Source organism: Panthera pardus, unplaced genomic scaffold (genome assembly GCF_024362965.1).
Source record: "Panthera pardus isolate Hobbes unplaced genomic scaffold, ASM2436296v1 HiC_scaffold_10, whole genome shotgun sequence".
NCBI lineage: Eukaryota > Metazoa > Chordata > Mammalia > Carnivora > Felidae > Panthera > Panthera pardus.
This window is the reverse complement of record NW_026526655.1, coordinates 32,825,949-32,839,319: the sequence shown is the minus strand read 5'-3', so window position 1 is coordinate 32,839,319 and position 13,371 is coordinate 32,825,949. Positions and strand designations below refer to the sequence as shown.

Genomic DNA, 13,371 nt, shown 5'->3' with positions numbered 1-13,371 from the left:
TTTTTATTATAAAATTGTATTATGTTAGAATAAATAATGCTTTCTTTAGATGTATTGATAAATAGAAAATAAAAACATTAACATAGCAATTTTATTATTTTAAATATGTGTATCTGTTGAATTTTTTTTTTAATGAAATTCAGATATTCTCTTCTTTCTCTTGATTTGTCTTGTGGGACAAATATGTGTTCATTTTATGTAACTCTGGACTTACTACATAGAATTTGTATGCATTCTGGAGTTACTAAACAGAATTCTAAGACTAGGATACTCAAACATCAGATGTGTTACATATGGTATTCTCAAATACCAGGCTAGTATGTATTAAAGTGGTAGAGTTTTGGTTGTTTCTTTTAAGATTTTTAAGTCATCTTTACACCCAACATAGGGCTCGAACTTACAACCCCGAGATTAAAAGTCACATGCTCTACCAACTGAGCCAGCCAGGTACCCCTGAAGTGGTAGGGTTTCAAACAATTCCCAGAGATTTATCCTAGGACTAGTCAGACTCCCAAGAACATAAAAATAAGTGATTTATTTCAGGACTATGGGAATACTGAGTCAGCTGGAGGAGTTGCAGTCTCATCCTGGACCTCTGAGGGTAAAAAAAAGATACTTAGAAGAAGATGAGATAAATGTAACCTCTTCTGCCCAGGTTTCATCACTATCTTATAAAAGAAACGCAACATTTCCCCCCTCCCTAGATCTTATCCCCATGTTAACTCTCCACAGGCAACCACCACATAAATTTGGTATGTATCTTTCCAGTCTATATTTGTATACTTTGCCATACATGTTTGTCTTTATAATAATATATTATATTATTTTGAATACTTTTAAATATTCATAAATAGTAAACTACAGACATTCTTATGTAAATTTTCACTCACACTTATTTTTTTTCCACCCTTATTTCTTGAAATCTGTACATATTGATACTTACAGATCTTAATTTAACTAATATATAACATTCCAGCATATCACCAGTAATATAAAAAATAATGCCACTAATGATCATTTAAGATGTTTCTAAGTTTTCAATATTACAAAGAATGCTGTAGTCAAATCTTGACAGTGTACATTTTCTGTTGAGAAGATGGAAATAAGATAATGGTGTATGCTTTAAAGTGGAGATGCTGAGTTGTAAAGTATGCCCTTCACAAGATTATTTCAAGTTGTTCTCTAAAGTGGCTGTACAGGTCCAAGTCTCCTCTCTAAAATTTTTTGGCCACATGTATTTCAGAATTTTTGGAATGTAGCATGATACTATTACAGAATAGTCCTAGCAAGTATTCGGTAGACACTATCACATAATCAAACACAGTAATACTTTATGGATAGTCACACTAGGAAGGATAAACAAAAGAACATAAATAGCCTTGTAAAATTCAGGTCAGGTTTTGTAGTCAAATGAGTTCCAAAAAATTTGTTTTCTGAACTTTTTCTATTTCAGAATTGTACATGAGGGAATGACGACCTGTACCAATTTTTACTTGTTTCAACAATGTATGAAAATTTCCCTTTCCTTCATTCACTTTATGACTTAGCATTGTGGACTTTAAAAATCTTTATATATTCTGGAAATTTTCTCATATATATACACACACATATATATAGATATATATATGTATAGATAGATATATATAACATATATAACAATATATGAAATCCCATGATTCCATGTAGTCATCATCTAGCTTCAACAACACTTAGCATACAGTCAATCTTGTCTCATTTATATCCCCCTTCTTCATTCCTACCTCCAAGATGATTTTCCAGCAAATTCCAGATATCCCATTGTTTTATGTGTAATTACTAAAGTATATATTATATGCTAAAGTATATATCTCTAAAAGATAAGGACTCTTTATACACATGCATATGTTAAGTGAAGTTACATTAACACTTTAAAAGAATTAACTAATTTCTTAGTGTCATAGAATGTCCAAAGTTCACATTTCTTTACTTATCTAAGAATTCTTTTTCCGTAGGTTTGTTCAAATTCACTTCCAGAGTTCACAGATCACATTTGTGTTAATTTATCTCTTAAATTTTTCATCTAAAAATTTATTTTCTCTTTTCCCCCAGGTAGTTTGTCCTGTAGAGTTTGCCATATTCTGAGTTTTGCTGATCCCATCTCTGTGATGTAGTTTAGCATGTTTTTTTTTTTTAAATCTCCTCTATTTCCAGTGAACTATTAGATCTAGAGGCTTGATTAAATGAGGATTTAATCTCCATTAAAGTATTGTACAAAAATGCTTCATAGGTGTGCTGTGTACTTCTTATTGCTACCTATGTGCAACACCTTTTTGTGATGTTAAGATTGATCAGTGGGTTCAGTTATTTTAGAGTATTGTTAAAATTTTTTTTTGCCAATCCAAAGAGTGTGAGATGGTATTTTACTATTGCTTTAATTTGCATTTCCATATTTAGTAATAAAGTTGAACATCTTTTTATTTGTTCATTTAATATCTTATTTTTTTCTTTTTGAATTACCTATTTATAGTCTGTCCATTATTCTGTTTGGTTCTTTATTTTTATTTTTTAAAAATTTTTTAGTATTATTGACAGAGAGAGAGAGACAGAGCATGAGTGGGGGAGGGCAGAGAGAGAGGGAGACACAGAATCTGAAACAGGCTCTAGGCTCTGAGCTGTCAGCACAGAGCCCGACGTGGGGCTCAAACTCACTGACAGCAAGATCATGACCTGAGCCGAAGTCGGACGCTCAACCGACTGAGCCACCCAGGCACCCCTGGTTCTTTAGTTTTAAAGCTTATTTGTAGTTCTTTATATTCTGCATATTCTTTGTTATATGTGTTGTAAAATACTGTTTTTTAAACTTTTTTACCTTTATGGTGTCTTTTAAATTAAAAAATTTTAATTTTTAATTCATGTCAGCTTTATCAACAGTTTTATTTATGACTGGTGTTTTTTATTTTAAATTTGAAAAGTTTTCTGTGCTCTGCTATACTCTACATGGAACTGGATATTTGACTTAAAGTCATAAACTTTATAGTTTTCACATCCACTTATTTTTATTCTTTTGCTATGTAACAAATTACCCAAAACCTGATGGCTGAAAACAACAAACATTTATCTCATTGTTCCTCTGGGTCAGGAATCCAAGAGCTGCTTAGCAAGGTAGTTCTGCCTCAGGTTCTGTCACAAGACTGCTTGCTATTAAGGTGTTGGTTGGAGCTGCAGTCGTCTCACCACTTGGCTGGGGCAGAATGTGCTTTCAAGCTCGCTCATGTGGCTTATTCCTTGCCACATGGGTGTCTCCACAGAGCTGCCTCACCACAGACAGCTGATTTTGCCCAGAGAGAGCAATCCAAGCAAGAGCAAGAGAGTACCCAGGATGGAAGTCACAGTCTTTTTATAACCTAGTATCAAAAATAGCATCTTGTCACTTCTGCCATGTTCATTAGAAGTAAGTTAATAAGTCTAGCCCATGCTCAAGGGGAGGGAATTACACAAGGGCATGAGTACTAGGAAAATAGGGATCATTGGGGGCCATATTATAGGCTGGTTATTACATTATTGTAGTCCCCCCTTATCCGCAGTTTCACTTTCCAAGGTTTCAGTTGCCTGTTCTCAACCTCAGTCTGGAAGCAGATGATCCTCCTGACGTTTTGTCAGAAGGTCAGTAGTAGCCTAATGCTACATCACAATGCCTACGTCATTCACCTCACTGCATCTCATCACATAGGCATTTTATCATCTCACATCATCACAAGAAGAAGAAGGGTGAGTACAGTACAATAAATTATTTTGAGAGAGAAACCCCATTCATATAACTTTTATGACAGTATATTGTTATAATTGTTCTATTTTATTATTGTAATCTCTTACTGTGCCTTAGGTTATTAATTAAACTTTATCATAGGCATATATGTATAGGAAAAAGCATAGTTTATATAGGGTTTAGTACTGTCCATCATTTCAGGCATTCACTGTGGGTCTTGGAACATATCCCCCGCAGATAAGGGGGGACTACTGTATTCTAATAGTACAAATAGAAATAAGGAAATAAATAGTTATAAAATGAAATAAAACTTTAAATGACAATATTTACTAACAAATGTACCTTTTACTAATTTCTACTTATAAGGTGGCAAATTTTATTATTAAAAATTATATGTATGTAAATATCAGTTAACATTCAGTAAATGTGGTATTATCAAATTTCTTTACCATAATGTACATTTGGTAAATATTACAATAAACTCTTAAATTTGTATGTTTATACATCTTAGTAAGACTTACTGATGTTTTCTTTCCTTAAAGTTGCATAATCGAAAGTGTAAATTTTGATATTGCCACCACTAAGTTATTTTTATTCTAGTGTCCAGAACAGATGGATACTTCAATTAATATCAATAGTTGGTTTTGGCCTACAGGGAGTAGAGCTGTGGTAATGGAGTGTCAGTATGGGCCAAGGAGAAAAGGTTTCCAGTTAAAAAAAATCAGTGAACAGGAAAGCAGGTCTTGTCAGCTCTACAAAGCCACTTGTCCAGCCCGGTAAGCTTTATTTTTTTTTATTTCCTTTTTTTAAATATTTAATTTTTAATAGCTAATAGACACATTTCTATTAAGTTTAAACAGTGCCAAAAAGTACACAGTGAAACCTAAGTTTCCTTTTATCTTTAACCCTATGTCTCTTTTTAAGGCAACAACTCTTAACAGTTTCTTGTGTAACCCTCCAAAGATATTCTGTGTATATGCATACATATATATGCTCCTTTACACTCAAAAATGTTGAAATCTTAGTAAAACTTATAATATTTTCTTTCCTTAAAGTTAGGTAGTTGTGTACATTCTTTCCTGCTGTGAATTCACATTGCTTTATTTCCATTCTGAATACCTATTATGGTTATTTACTGCACAACTATTTTGCCTCATACTAGTGTGGATGCAATGACATATACTACTCTATGCTTTGTTTTTGTTATTTCATTCCCAGTGTGTCTCAAAGCTGCCTCCATATTTGTACATAAAAACGAACTGATTCCTTCCTTTTATTTATTTATTTTAATTTTTTTTTAATGTTTATTTATTTATTTAATTTTTTTTTAACGTTTATTTATTTTTGAGACAGAGAGAGACAGAGCATGAACAGGGGAGGGGCAGAGAGAGAGGGAGACACAGAATCAGAAGCAGGCTCCAGGCTCTGAGCCATCAGCCCAGAGCCCGACGCGGGGCTCGAACTCACGGACCGCGAGATCGTGACCTGAGTTGAAGTCGGACGCTCAACTGACTGAGCCACCCAGGCACCCCATTGTTTATTTATTTTTGAGACACAGAGAGACAGAGCATGAACGGGGGAGGGTCAGAGAGAGAGGGAGACACAGAATCGGAAGCAGGCTCCAGGCTCTGAACTGTCAGCACAGAGCCCGACGTGGGGCTTGAACTCATGGACCGTGAGATCATGACCTAAGCCGAAGTCGGACACTTAACCGACGAGCCACCCAGGCACCCCATTATTTATTTATTTTAAAAATTGAAATACAACTGACAGATACCATTATGTTAGTTTCATGATTCTTTCAGTAGCCATACAATATTACATTTATGGATGAATTGTCATTTACAAAATTAGTCCTCTGATGATGGACATGTAAGCTCTGAAAAGTATTCTTTATTATTGTATATAAAACTGCAGTATAACATTATGCCTGTTTGTATACTTGTGCAAGAATACCAGTAGAATAAATTTCTTGAAATGAAATTGCTAGAGCAAAGGTTATATTCTTTTAAATGTTGACAGGTATTGTAAAGAAAGTTGTTCTTTAGAGAAATTTTACGAATTACATTCATACCAGCAATGTACAAAATCAACACAGTACGTTTTAAATAGAATAGGACTACAGACTGGCCATTGCTCTGGGTGAGAGTGAAAAATTTGAAGCAATAAAAGGTTTTTATTATGTTCTTTTCTAATATTTTTTTCAGACATTGAAATTTTTAAATTATCAAATAAATAAAATTTAAAAAGATAACATATAAAGGCAGGGTTTAGTTGATCTTTGGAACATTTTATTTCATTATCACATGTCATACACAAACCTCTGCATTCTCAAGAAATTTTTAAAGCCAGTTCAGAAGACTTTTCATATTTAATCTGATAATGTTAACTTTAGGCAATATTTAAACCTGACTGTGAAACAAAACTTTCAACTGCTTTTAAATATAAGCAATATAAAATCTCAGGTATAACTTAAGGGAAAATCTCTGTGTATAAAGAAATAATTTTATTCTCTGTCATTCTACAAGTACTTTTTCGGTATCTACTCCATGCTCAGCAATACATTGGGAAGGAAGGAGACTGAAAGAGTCTTAAGATTTCGCTTACTCTTGGGAAACTTAAAATATTGTTGGGGTACCTCAGGAAACAGAAAACTGTGGGAGGGGCACACGGGTGGCTCAGGTGGTTAAGTGTCCGACTTCGGCTCAGGTCACTATTTCATGAGTTGTAGCCCCACATCGGGCTCTATGCTAACAGCTCAGAGCCTAGAGCCAGCTTCATATTGTGTCTCCCTCTCTCTCTGCCCCTCCCCCACTCACACTCTGTCCCTCTCTCTCAAAATTAAATAAACATTAAAACAAAACAAAAAAATATTGGAGAACATAATAGTATAGTATATAGTACCAAATGTGTCAATTAGCTAACTCATCAGAGAAGAAATATATCCATGCAAACTCATTAGCAGGAAAAGTACAAATTAACCTGGATGCTGAAGTTTAGATTGAATTTGGGTAGGTAGGTAGAGAATTAGAGAGAAGATAATTGTTTGTAGACCAGGAGCATTCTATAAATAAAGATATGGTGTGATTGTATTTTTGGTATCAGAGAAGGAACATTGAAATGATAAACTTCACAGAAAAAGCAATTTTATGTTTGAAGTACTTGAAAGATTAGGTGAATAAGGTAGAGTCATATGGAATGCCTTGAATGCTGCCAAGACATATGTACTTGATTAAAGAGCAGATAAATTCTTCAACAGAGAACTACAAATGTGAGCAATTATTGTAGCATTGATATATCAAGTGGGTTTAAGGAACAAGGCCCAGAGGCCCAGAAGGAAGCTATTAAAATAATCCAGGCATGAGTTTTTGTTTTATTTTTATGCTTAAGATCTATTTATTATTTATCTTTACAAGTAGCAAAGTCCCTCCATTTTTTCTAGCTTAATATACATGGATATAAAAAGCTACTGATTTTACCCTGCCTCCCACCCTGACAGAATGGGGTAAGAGGAGGTTGTGAGCTCAGAGCAGCCTCTTGATGCCAAGGTAGTTCCTTTTTACCTCAGACTTGAACTCTGGTGCTCTAATCAGTTATCCTTTTGCTGATTTCTTTTCAGTTTAAGAAAATCTGTGAGTTTGTGAGCATTCTCCCCAGTATTCGGGTCTACAAAGTCCTTGGGAAGTTGGTTACTCAGATAGGGACTGGGTTGAACTGTTACTTCACTATTTGTGCAGCTGAAAGCTGGAGAATCCTGCTCCAGGGCATCTCTTTCACTAAAATCACCTTTTAAGTTTCTCCCAGATATCAGCTCTTCCCAAGTAAACAGCAGTGAATCAGTTAACTTCACCAAATGGATTAAAATCAATCAGCTACACCTTCCCACTGCTGTTTCTAGATACATCCAATGCGAAGTCTTCATTTAAGAATTTATACTGTGTTTCTTGGAAAACTCTTGTATGCACCTGCAAATCTTTTCCTTTTGTTTAGAAATATGATCATAGTATTGTGTATAGTCCCTTTGAAAAATACCAGTAAGCTTGTTTTCCTTAACAAAACATCAGAACTCAGCCCCAGAAATTAATTCACACCATTGTTGAAGAACAAGTTCATATTCTGTACGAGGATCTGGAGAATCATCAGTGCAATGAATAAATGGTTGAGTGAAGTCAAGAATGATGAAATCAGAACTCTTGAACAATGGAAAGTTGTCACTGAATGTTTTACATTTCAGAGAACTGTTCATTGCTATCCAGTTTGCATCCCTTGGAGCACTCCAGTTAAGCCTAGGAAATACACTGCCTCCACCCCCACCCCCACCCCCACCCCCACCCCAACCCTTAACCCTGGGGAATCCATAGCTTCATGGACTTTAGTGGTAAACTTGGGAAATCCTGGTGCCATAAGCATAGCCATGTTCTCATCATCCGACCACTACATTTCTTCTGCCTCATCATCACTGGCTGAGAATGTGTTGGCGGATCTTCTCTTCCTGAAACCACCAGAGTTCCATCATGGAGTAAATAATCCTTCACATTCTGAGGAAGTGGAAGAAGACACACTTGATGGTAAGGCTTCAGAACAGTGGATACCACATGGAGAAATGCCCCGTATTCATCCTCCAGCTGCTGCTGCCGCCACCACCCCCACCTCTCCCAGCACCCTCCTGGAACTCCCAGGCAGGAGTTTTTTATGGCTTTCAGAAGAATTGAGAAGAGGGAAATCCAGAAACAAAATTACTATCCATAAATATTCAGATACTTTTACTGACATCATGAGTATTGTTCATTTGCTAAGTATTATGCACTGAAATATGGCTTATTTTTCAACATAATCTTCTGAATGCTTTCTAATTTAATTTAATTTTTTAAAAGTTTAATACTTAAACCTTTGCTTGATAAGTTAGATTTTCTTAAGATCATAATATAATGAAACAAATTCTTCTTTTTTTTATAAAAAGGATTTACATTAAAAAGGTACAGAAGTTTCCTGAATATAGAGTTCCTACAGACCCAAAAATTGACAAGAAAATAATCCGAATGGAGCAGGAAAAAGCCTTTAACATGCTAAAGAAGAATTTGGTAGATGCTGGTGGTGTTCTTAGGTATGACATTTATATCATTTTTTTAATTTTTACAAATTAGCTCCATTTACAAGATTTTTTTGCTGTAAGAGAAACTATAATTATGTTTTCTAATTATTTCATTAAGAAAAGGTTTTTATAAGGGACATTTCTCACTAGTGATTTCCTAGGTATTAAAGCAGTTTGTTGCTGTATAAGCCATTGAGTTTATCAACCAAATGTTTGGATAATGCTGACCAAAGAATTGCATATACCATATGGAAGTTTTCCCCCAAAATGACAAATACAGGTTTAATAACACATATCATTATGTATTTCACACTTTGTTTCTGACACTTCATTGGAACCGAACTTGCAGTCACCTGTATGTATTTTTTTTTACCCATCTTTGATTATCTATGACAGCCAGAAATTAATTCTAAGCCCTTCATATAATTCCATTTTGTACTTATTGGGCTTCAGGTTTTATATAAGAAGAAATATTAGCCTTCCTTCTTTCCTTCATATTCAGTCTAGGTGAAGAATTTACAGTAATGCAATGGGATTAAATATACGGAATATAGTTTTTGTGTGAACTTTAGAAAAACTTTCAGATGTATAGAAAATGAATAGTCAATAATTAGATCATCTAGGTTAGAGAACATTGCATATAATTTTTAAGTAGGCTCCATTTCATGCAATATCAATCATTGCAAGCACTTTGTACAAAAGTATCAATTAAAACAGTATCCTACCAGATCATTTCATTTTCCTAGCATCTGTTTTTTGGGCCCTGCACTGCTGTATGGAAGATCTGTATTCATCTTCTAGTTAATTCTCTTGCTCATTGGGGCAATTGGAGATGGGGTGCTGTTAGAGGCAGTTTATTGAGTTCCTGTCAGAGAAGATTCTCCCACATAACTCAATAGGCACTGAATTATAGCCACTCTTTGTTTAGACAGATTATAGGTGGAACACAGAAGTTATAATTTGGGGACAAAATTGGAAAATGGGAAAATACACAATTTAAAAGATGATGACTTTAGGGGTGCCTGGCTGCTCTGTCAGTTGAGTGTCTGACTTTGGCTCAGTTTATGATCTCACAGTTTGTGGGTTTGAGTCCACATGGGGCTCTCTGCTGTCAGCAAAGAACTCACTTTGGATCCTCTGTCCCCCTCTGTCTTTGCCCCTCCCTCACTTGTTCTCTTTTTCTCAAAATAAATACACACACTTTAAATGCACAAATAAATAAAAGATGATAACTTTAAAAGTCTTGTTATTTTGAGGTAAAATTTACTTAACATGAAAATTTTTTTATCATGTTTCAGAGCTGGCTTTTTTTTTTTAATTTATTTTTTAAATTTACATCCAAGTTAGTTAGCATATAGTGCAACAATGATTTCAGGAGTAGATTCCTTAATGTCCCTTACCCATTTAGCCCATCCCCACTCCTACAACCGCTCCAGTAACCCTCTGTTCTCCATATTTAAGAGTCTCTTACATTTTGTCCCCCTCCCTGTTTTTATATTATTTTTGCTTCCCTTCCCTTAGTTCATCTGTTTTGTATCTTAAAGTCCTCATATGAGTGAAGTCATATATTTGTCTTTCTCTAATTTCGCTTAGCATAATGCCCTCCAGTTCCATCCAGTAGTTGCAAATGGCAAGATTTCATTCTTTTTGATTGCTGAGTAATACTCCATTGTATATATATATACCACATCTTCTTTATCCATCCATGGACATTTGGTCTCTTTCCATACTTTGGCTACTGATAACGCTGCTATAAACATTGGGGTGCATGTGTCCCTTCGAAACAGCATACTGGTATCCCTTGGATAAATACCTAGTAGTGAAATTGCTGGGTTATAGGGTAGTTCTATTTTTAATTTTTTGAGGAAACTCCATACTGTTTTCTAGACTGGCCGCACCAGTTTGCATTCCCACCAGCAGTGCAAAACAGATCCTCTTCTTCCACATCCTCACCAACATCTGTTGTTGCCTGAGCGGTTAATGTTAGCCATTGTGGTTTTGAGTTGTATTTCCCTGATGATGAGTGATGTTGAGCATTTTTTCATGTGTTGGTTGGCTATCTGATGTCTTCTTTGGAGAAGTGTCTATCCATGTCTTTTGCCCATTTCTTGACTGGATTGTTTTTTGGGTGTTGAATTTGATAGGTTCTTTATAGATTTTGGATACTAACCCTTTATCTGATATGTCGTTTGCAAATATCTTCTCCCATTCCGTCAGTTGCCTTTTAGTTTTGTTGTTTCCTTTGCTGTGCAGAAGCTTTTTATCTTGATGAGGTCCCAGCAGTTCATTTTTGCTTTTGTTTCCCTTGCCTTCGGAGACATGTCAAGTAAGATGTTGCTGTAGCTGAGGTCAAAGAAGTTGCTGCCTCTTTTCTCCTTTAACGTTTTGATGATTTCCTGTCTAACATTTAGGTCTTTCATCCATTTTGAATTTATTTTTGTGTATGGTGTATGAAAGTTGTCCAGTTTCATTCTTCTACATGTCGCTGTCCAGTTTTTCCAGCACCACTTGCTAAAGAGACTATCTTTATTCCATTGGATATTCTTTCCTGCTTTGTCAAAGATTAGTTGGCCATACGTTTGTGGGTCCATTTCTGGGTTCTCTATTCTGTTCCATTGATCTGAGTGTCTGTTTTTGTGCCAGTACCATACTGTCTTGATGATTACAGCTTTGTAATACAGCTTGAATTCTGGAACATGAAATTTAAAATACGATTTTCATATATATTTAACTCCTATACCCCTCCTTAACTTTAGGGCCAGAGTAAAAGTCTATAAAGGTTCATAAAGATTTTTATTTAATTGAGTATAGAACCAACTTAGAACAAGCAGAGGACATTTTAAGATTTATTTATTAGTTTTAAATTGCTAATTATATTCATTTAATATATAATCTTTTCTTAAAAGGTTATTCTTTTTCTTGATGAGGTTTAACATAAGTAACTATGATTCGTGCCTTTGTTTAATAGCATAATTTTAAATATTTCCACTTCTCAGATGGTATGTACAGTTACCTACAAAGCAAGCTCATCAGTATCACGAGTTAGAAACTTCCTGCCTTGCTTTGTCACCTTCCCCTTTTCCTGTGCCTTCTCTTGAAGAAGAGGAAACTGCAATTAGGGATGAAAATTGCGCATTACCCTCACGTCTACATCCTCAAGTAGCACATAAGATTCAAGAATTAGTGTCACAAGGAATAGAACAAGTGTATGCAGTAAGGAAACAGCTAAGGTATGGTAAAAACAAATTGTTCTTTTACATTTTTCATTTTTGTTTGTTGGTTTAAATAATACACTTACCAGGGTGCCTGGGTGGCTCAGTTCGTTAAGTGTCCAACTCTTGATTTCAGCTCAGGTCATGATCTCACAGTCGTGGGATTGAGCCCTGCATTGGTCTCTGCATTGAGTGTGGAGCCTGCTTAGGATTCTCTCTCCCTCTCTCTCTCTCTCTGTCCCTCTCCCACATGCATGCATGCATGCTTTCTTTCTCTCTCAAAATAAATAAACATTAAAAAAGTAAAAAAATAATAACGCTTTTATTATCATAGACATTTTCCAGATTGTATGCTATCAGAGTAGATAAAGATTATAATTAATTAATTTATTAAAATAATCTTATTATGAACTGATCATTTTGTAGCAGATCTTTGGCAAGCCATGAGTAATGATTCAAATTACTCATTTAAAATATTCCATAATCAGATTTAACAAATTGGACTATTTCTGAATGATATATAAATTGAATTATGTAATAAATACCTTTAAAAAGAACCTTTGTAGAACCAAAGATTTTAAAACCTAGGCCAAGATACTTATTTAAGCTATTTGAAATGCAATTAAATTGTATTACAACAAAAGAACATGGATAGTTCTTTTTTTTTTTTTTTACTAGAAAGCTTTTTATTAACGGAAGTTATAAAGCAATATTCATTTAAGTACATAGATCTTTGTATGATGAAATTATATGTAGCACTCTGGTCCAATGTTATTGATACTCAAGATACAATAATTATTATGTGGCGCTTACTATGTATGTAACAGATATTGTATGCACTTTATATGCACGATCTCATTTATTCCTGCAACTCTATAAAGTTGATATATTTACCTCCATTCTTCACATGAGAAAATGGACACTATGAGTGGTTAAATAATTGGCTTAAGAGGTAGAGGCAGAACTGAAATCTAGATCTAATTCTACAGCCTGTGCTCTTTACCATGATTTCTGATATTTATTCCTGGCCTTATTCCTACTAGTTATAGTGTAGTTATAACTAGTTACAGTAGTCTGATCTGAACAACACAGTGAGTATTTCCTAGGATTATTTCTTAATTAATATATGATTTTTCCTATTTAACAACTTTATTAGACATTTATATTCATTTTCATTGGGGCATTGTTAGAATAGACCCCAAATTTGGTAAAACCATACATTATTTACTAAACTTGAATCTTAAGAACAGAGGTATAATACAGCTCTGCAGTATGGTCTATAGAATGTAATGCACGAAGCATATAAATACTGCACTTTATCA

General features: G+C 34.6%; 1 protein-coding gene, 1 non-coding gene and 1 pseudogene across 19 annotated transcripts in view; 1 reads left to right on the top strand and 2 right to left on the bottom strand.

The window, feature by feature from the left end:
• Positions 1-13,371, top strand: part of CARF (calcium responsive transcription factor) — a 101,186-nt gene that overhangs the window by 30,537 nt on the left and 57,278 nt on the right. For 15 of the 18 annotated variants that reach the window (XM_053906063.1, XM_053906073.1, XM_053906069.1 and 12 more), the window contains exons 9-12: positions 3,578-3,747; positions 4,346-4,521; positions 8,706-8,849; positions 11,834-12,067. In XM_053906063.1, coding sequence (XP_053762038.1) covers positions 3,578-3,747; positions 4,346-4,521; positions 8,706-8,849; positions 11,834-12,067 — 724 coding nt within the window. The remainder of the gene's footprint in view (positions 1-3,577; positions 3,748-4,345; positions 4,522-8,705; positions 8,850-11,833; positions 12,068-13,371) is intronic. The other 3 variants (XM_053906060.1, XM_053906051.1, XM_053906105.1) reach the window with 1 other exon arrangement.
• TRNAK-UUU (transfer RNA lysine (anticodon UUU)) lies at positions 377-449 on the bottom strand. The gene has a single exon. It is a non-coding gene; the product is annotated as a tRNA-Lys (tRNA).
• On the bottom strand, positions 7,325-8,363 carry LOC109259189 (cell division cycle protein 123 homolog; annotated as a pseudogene).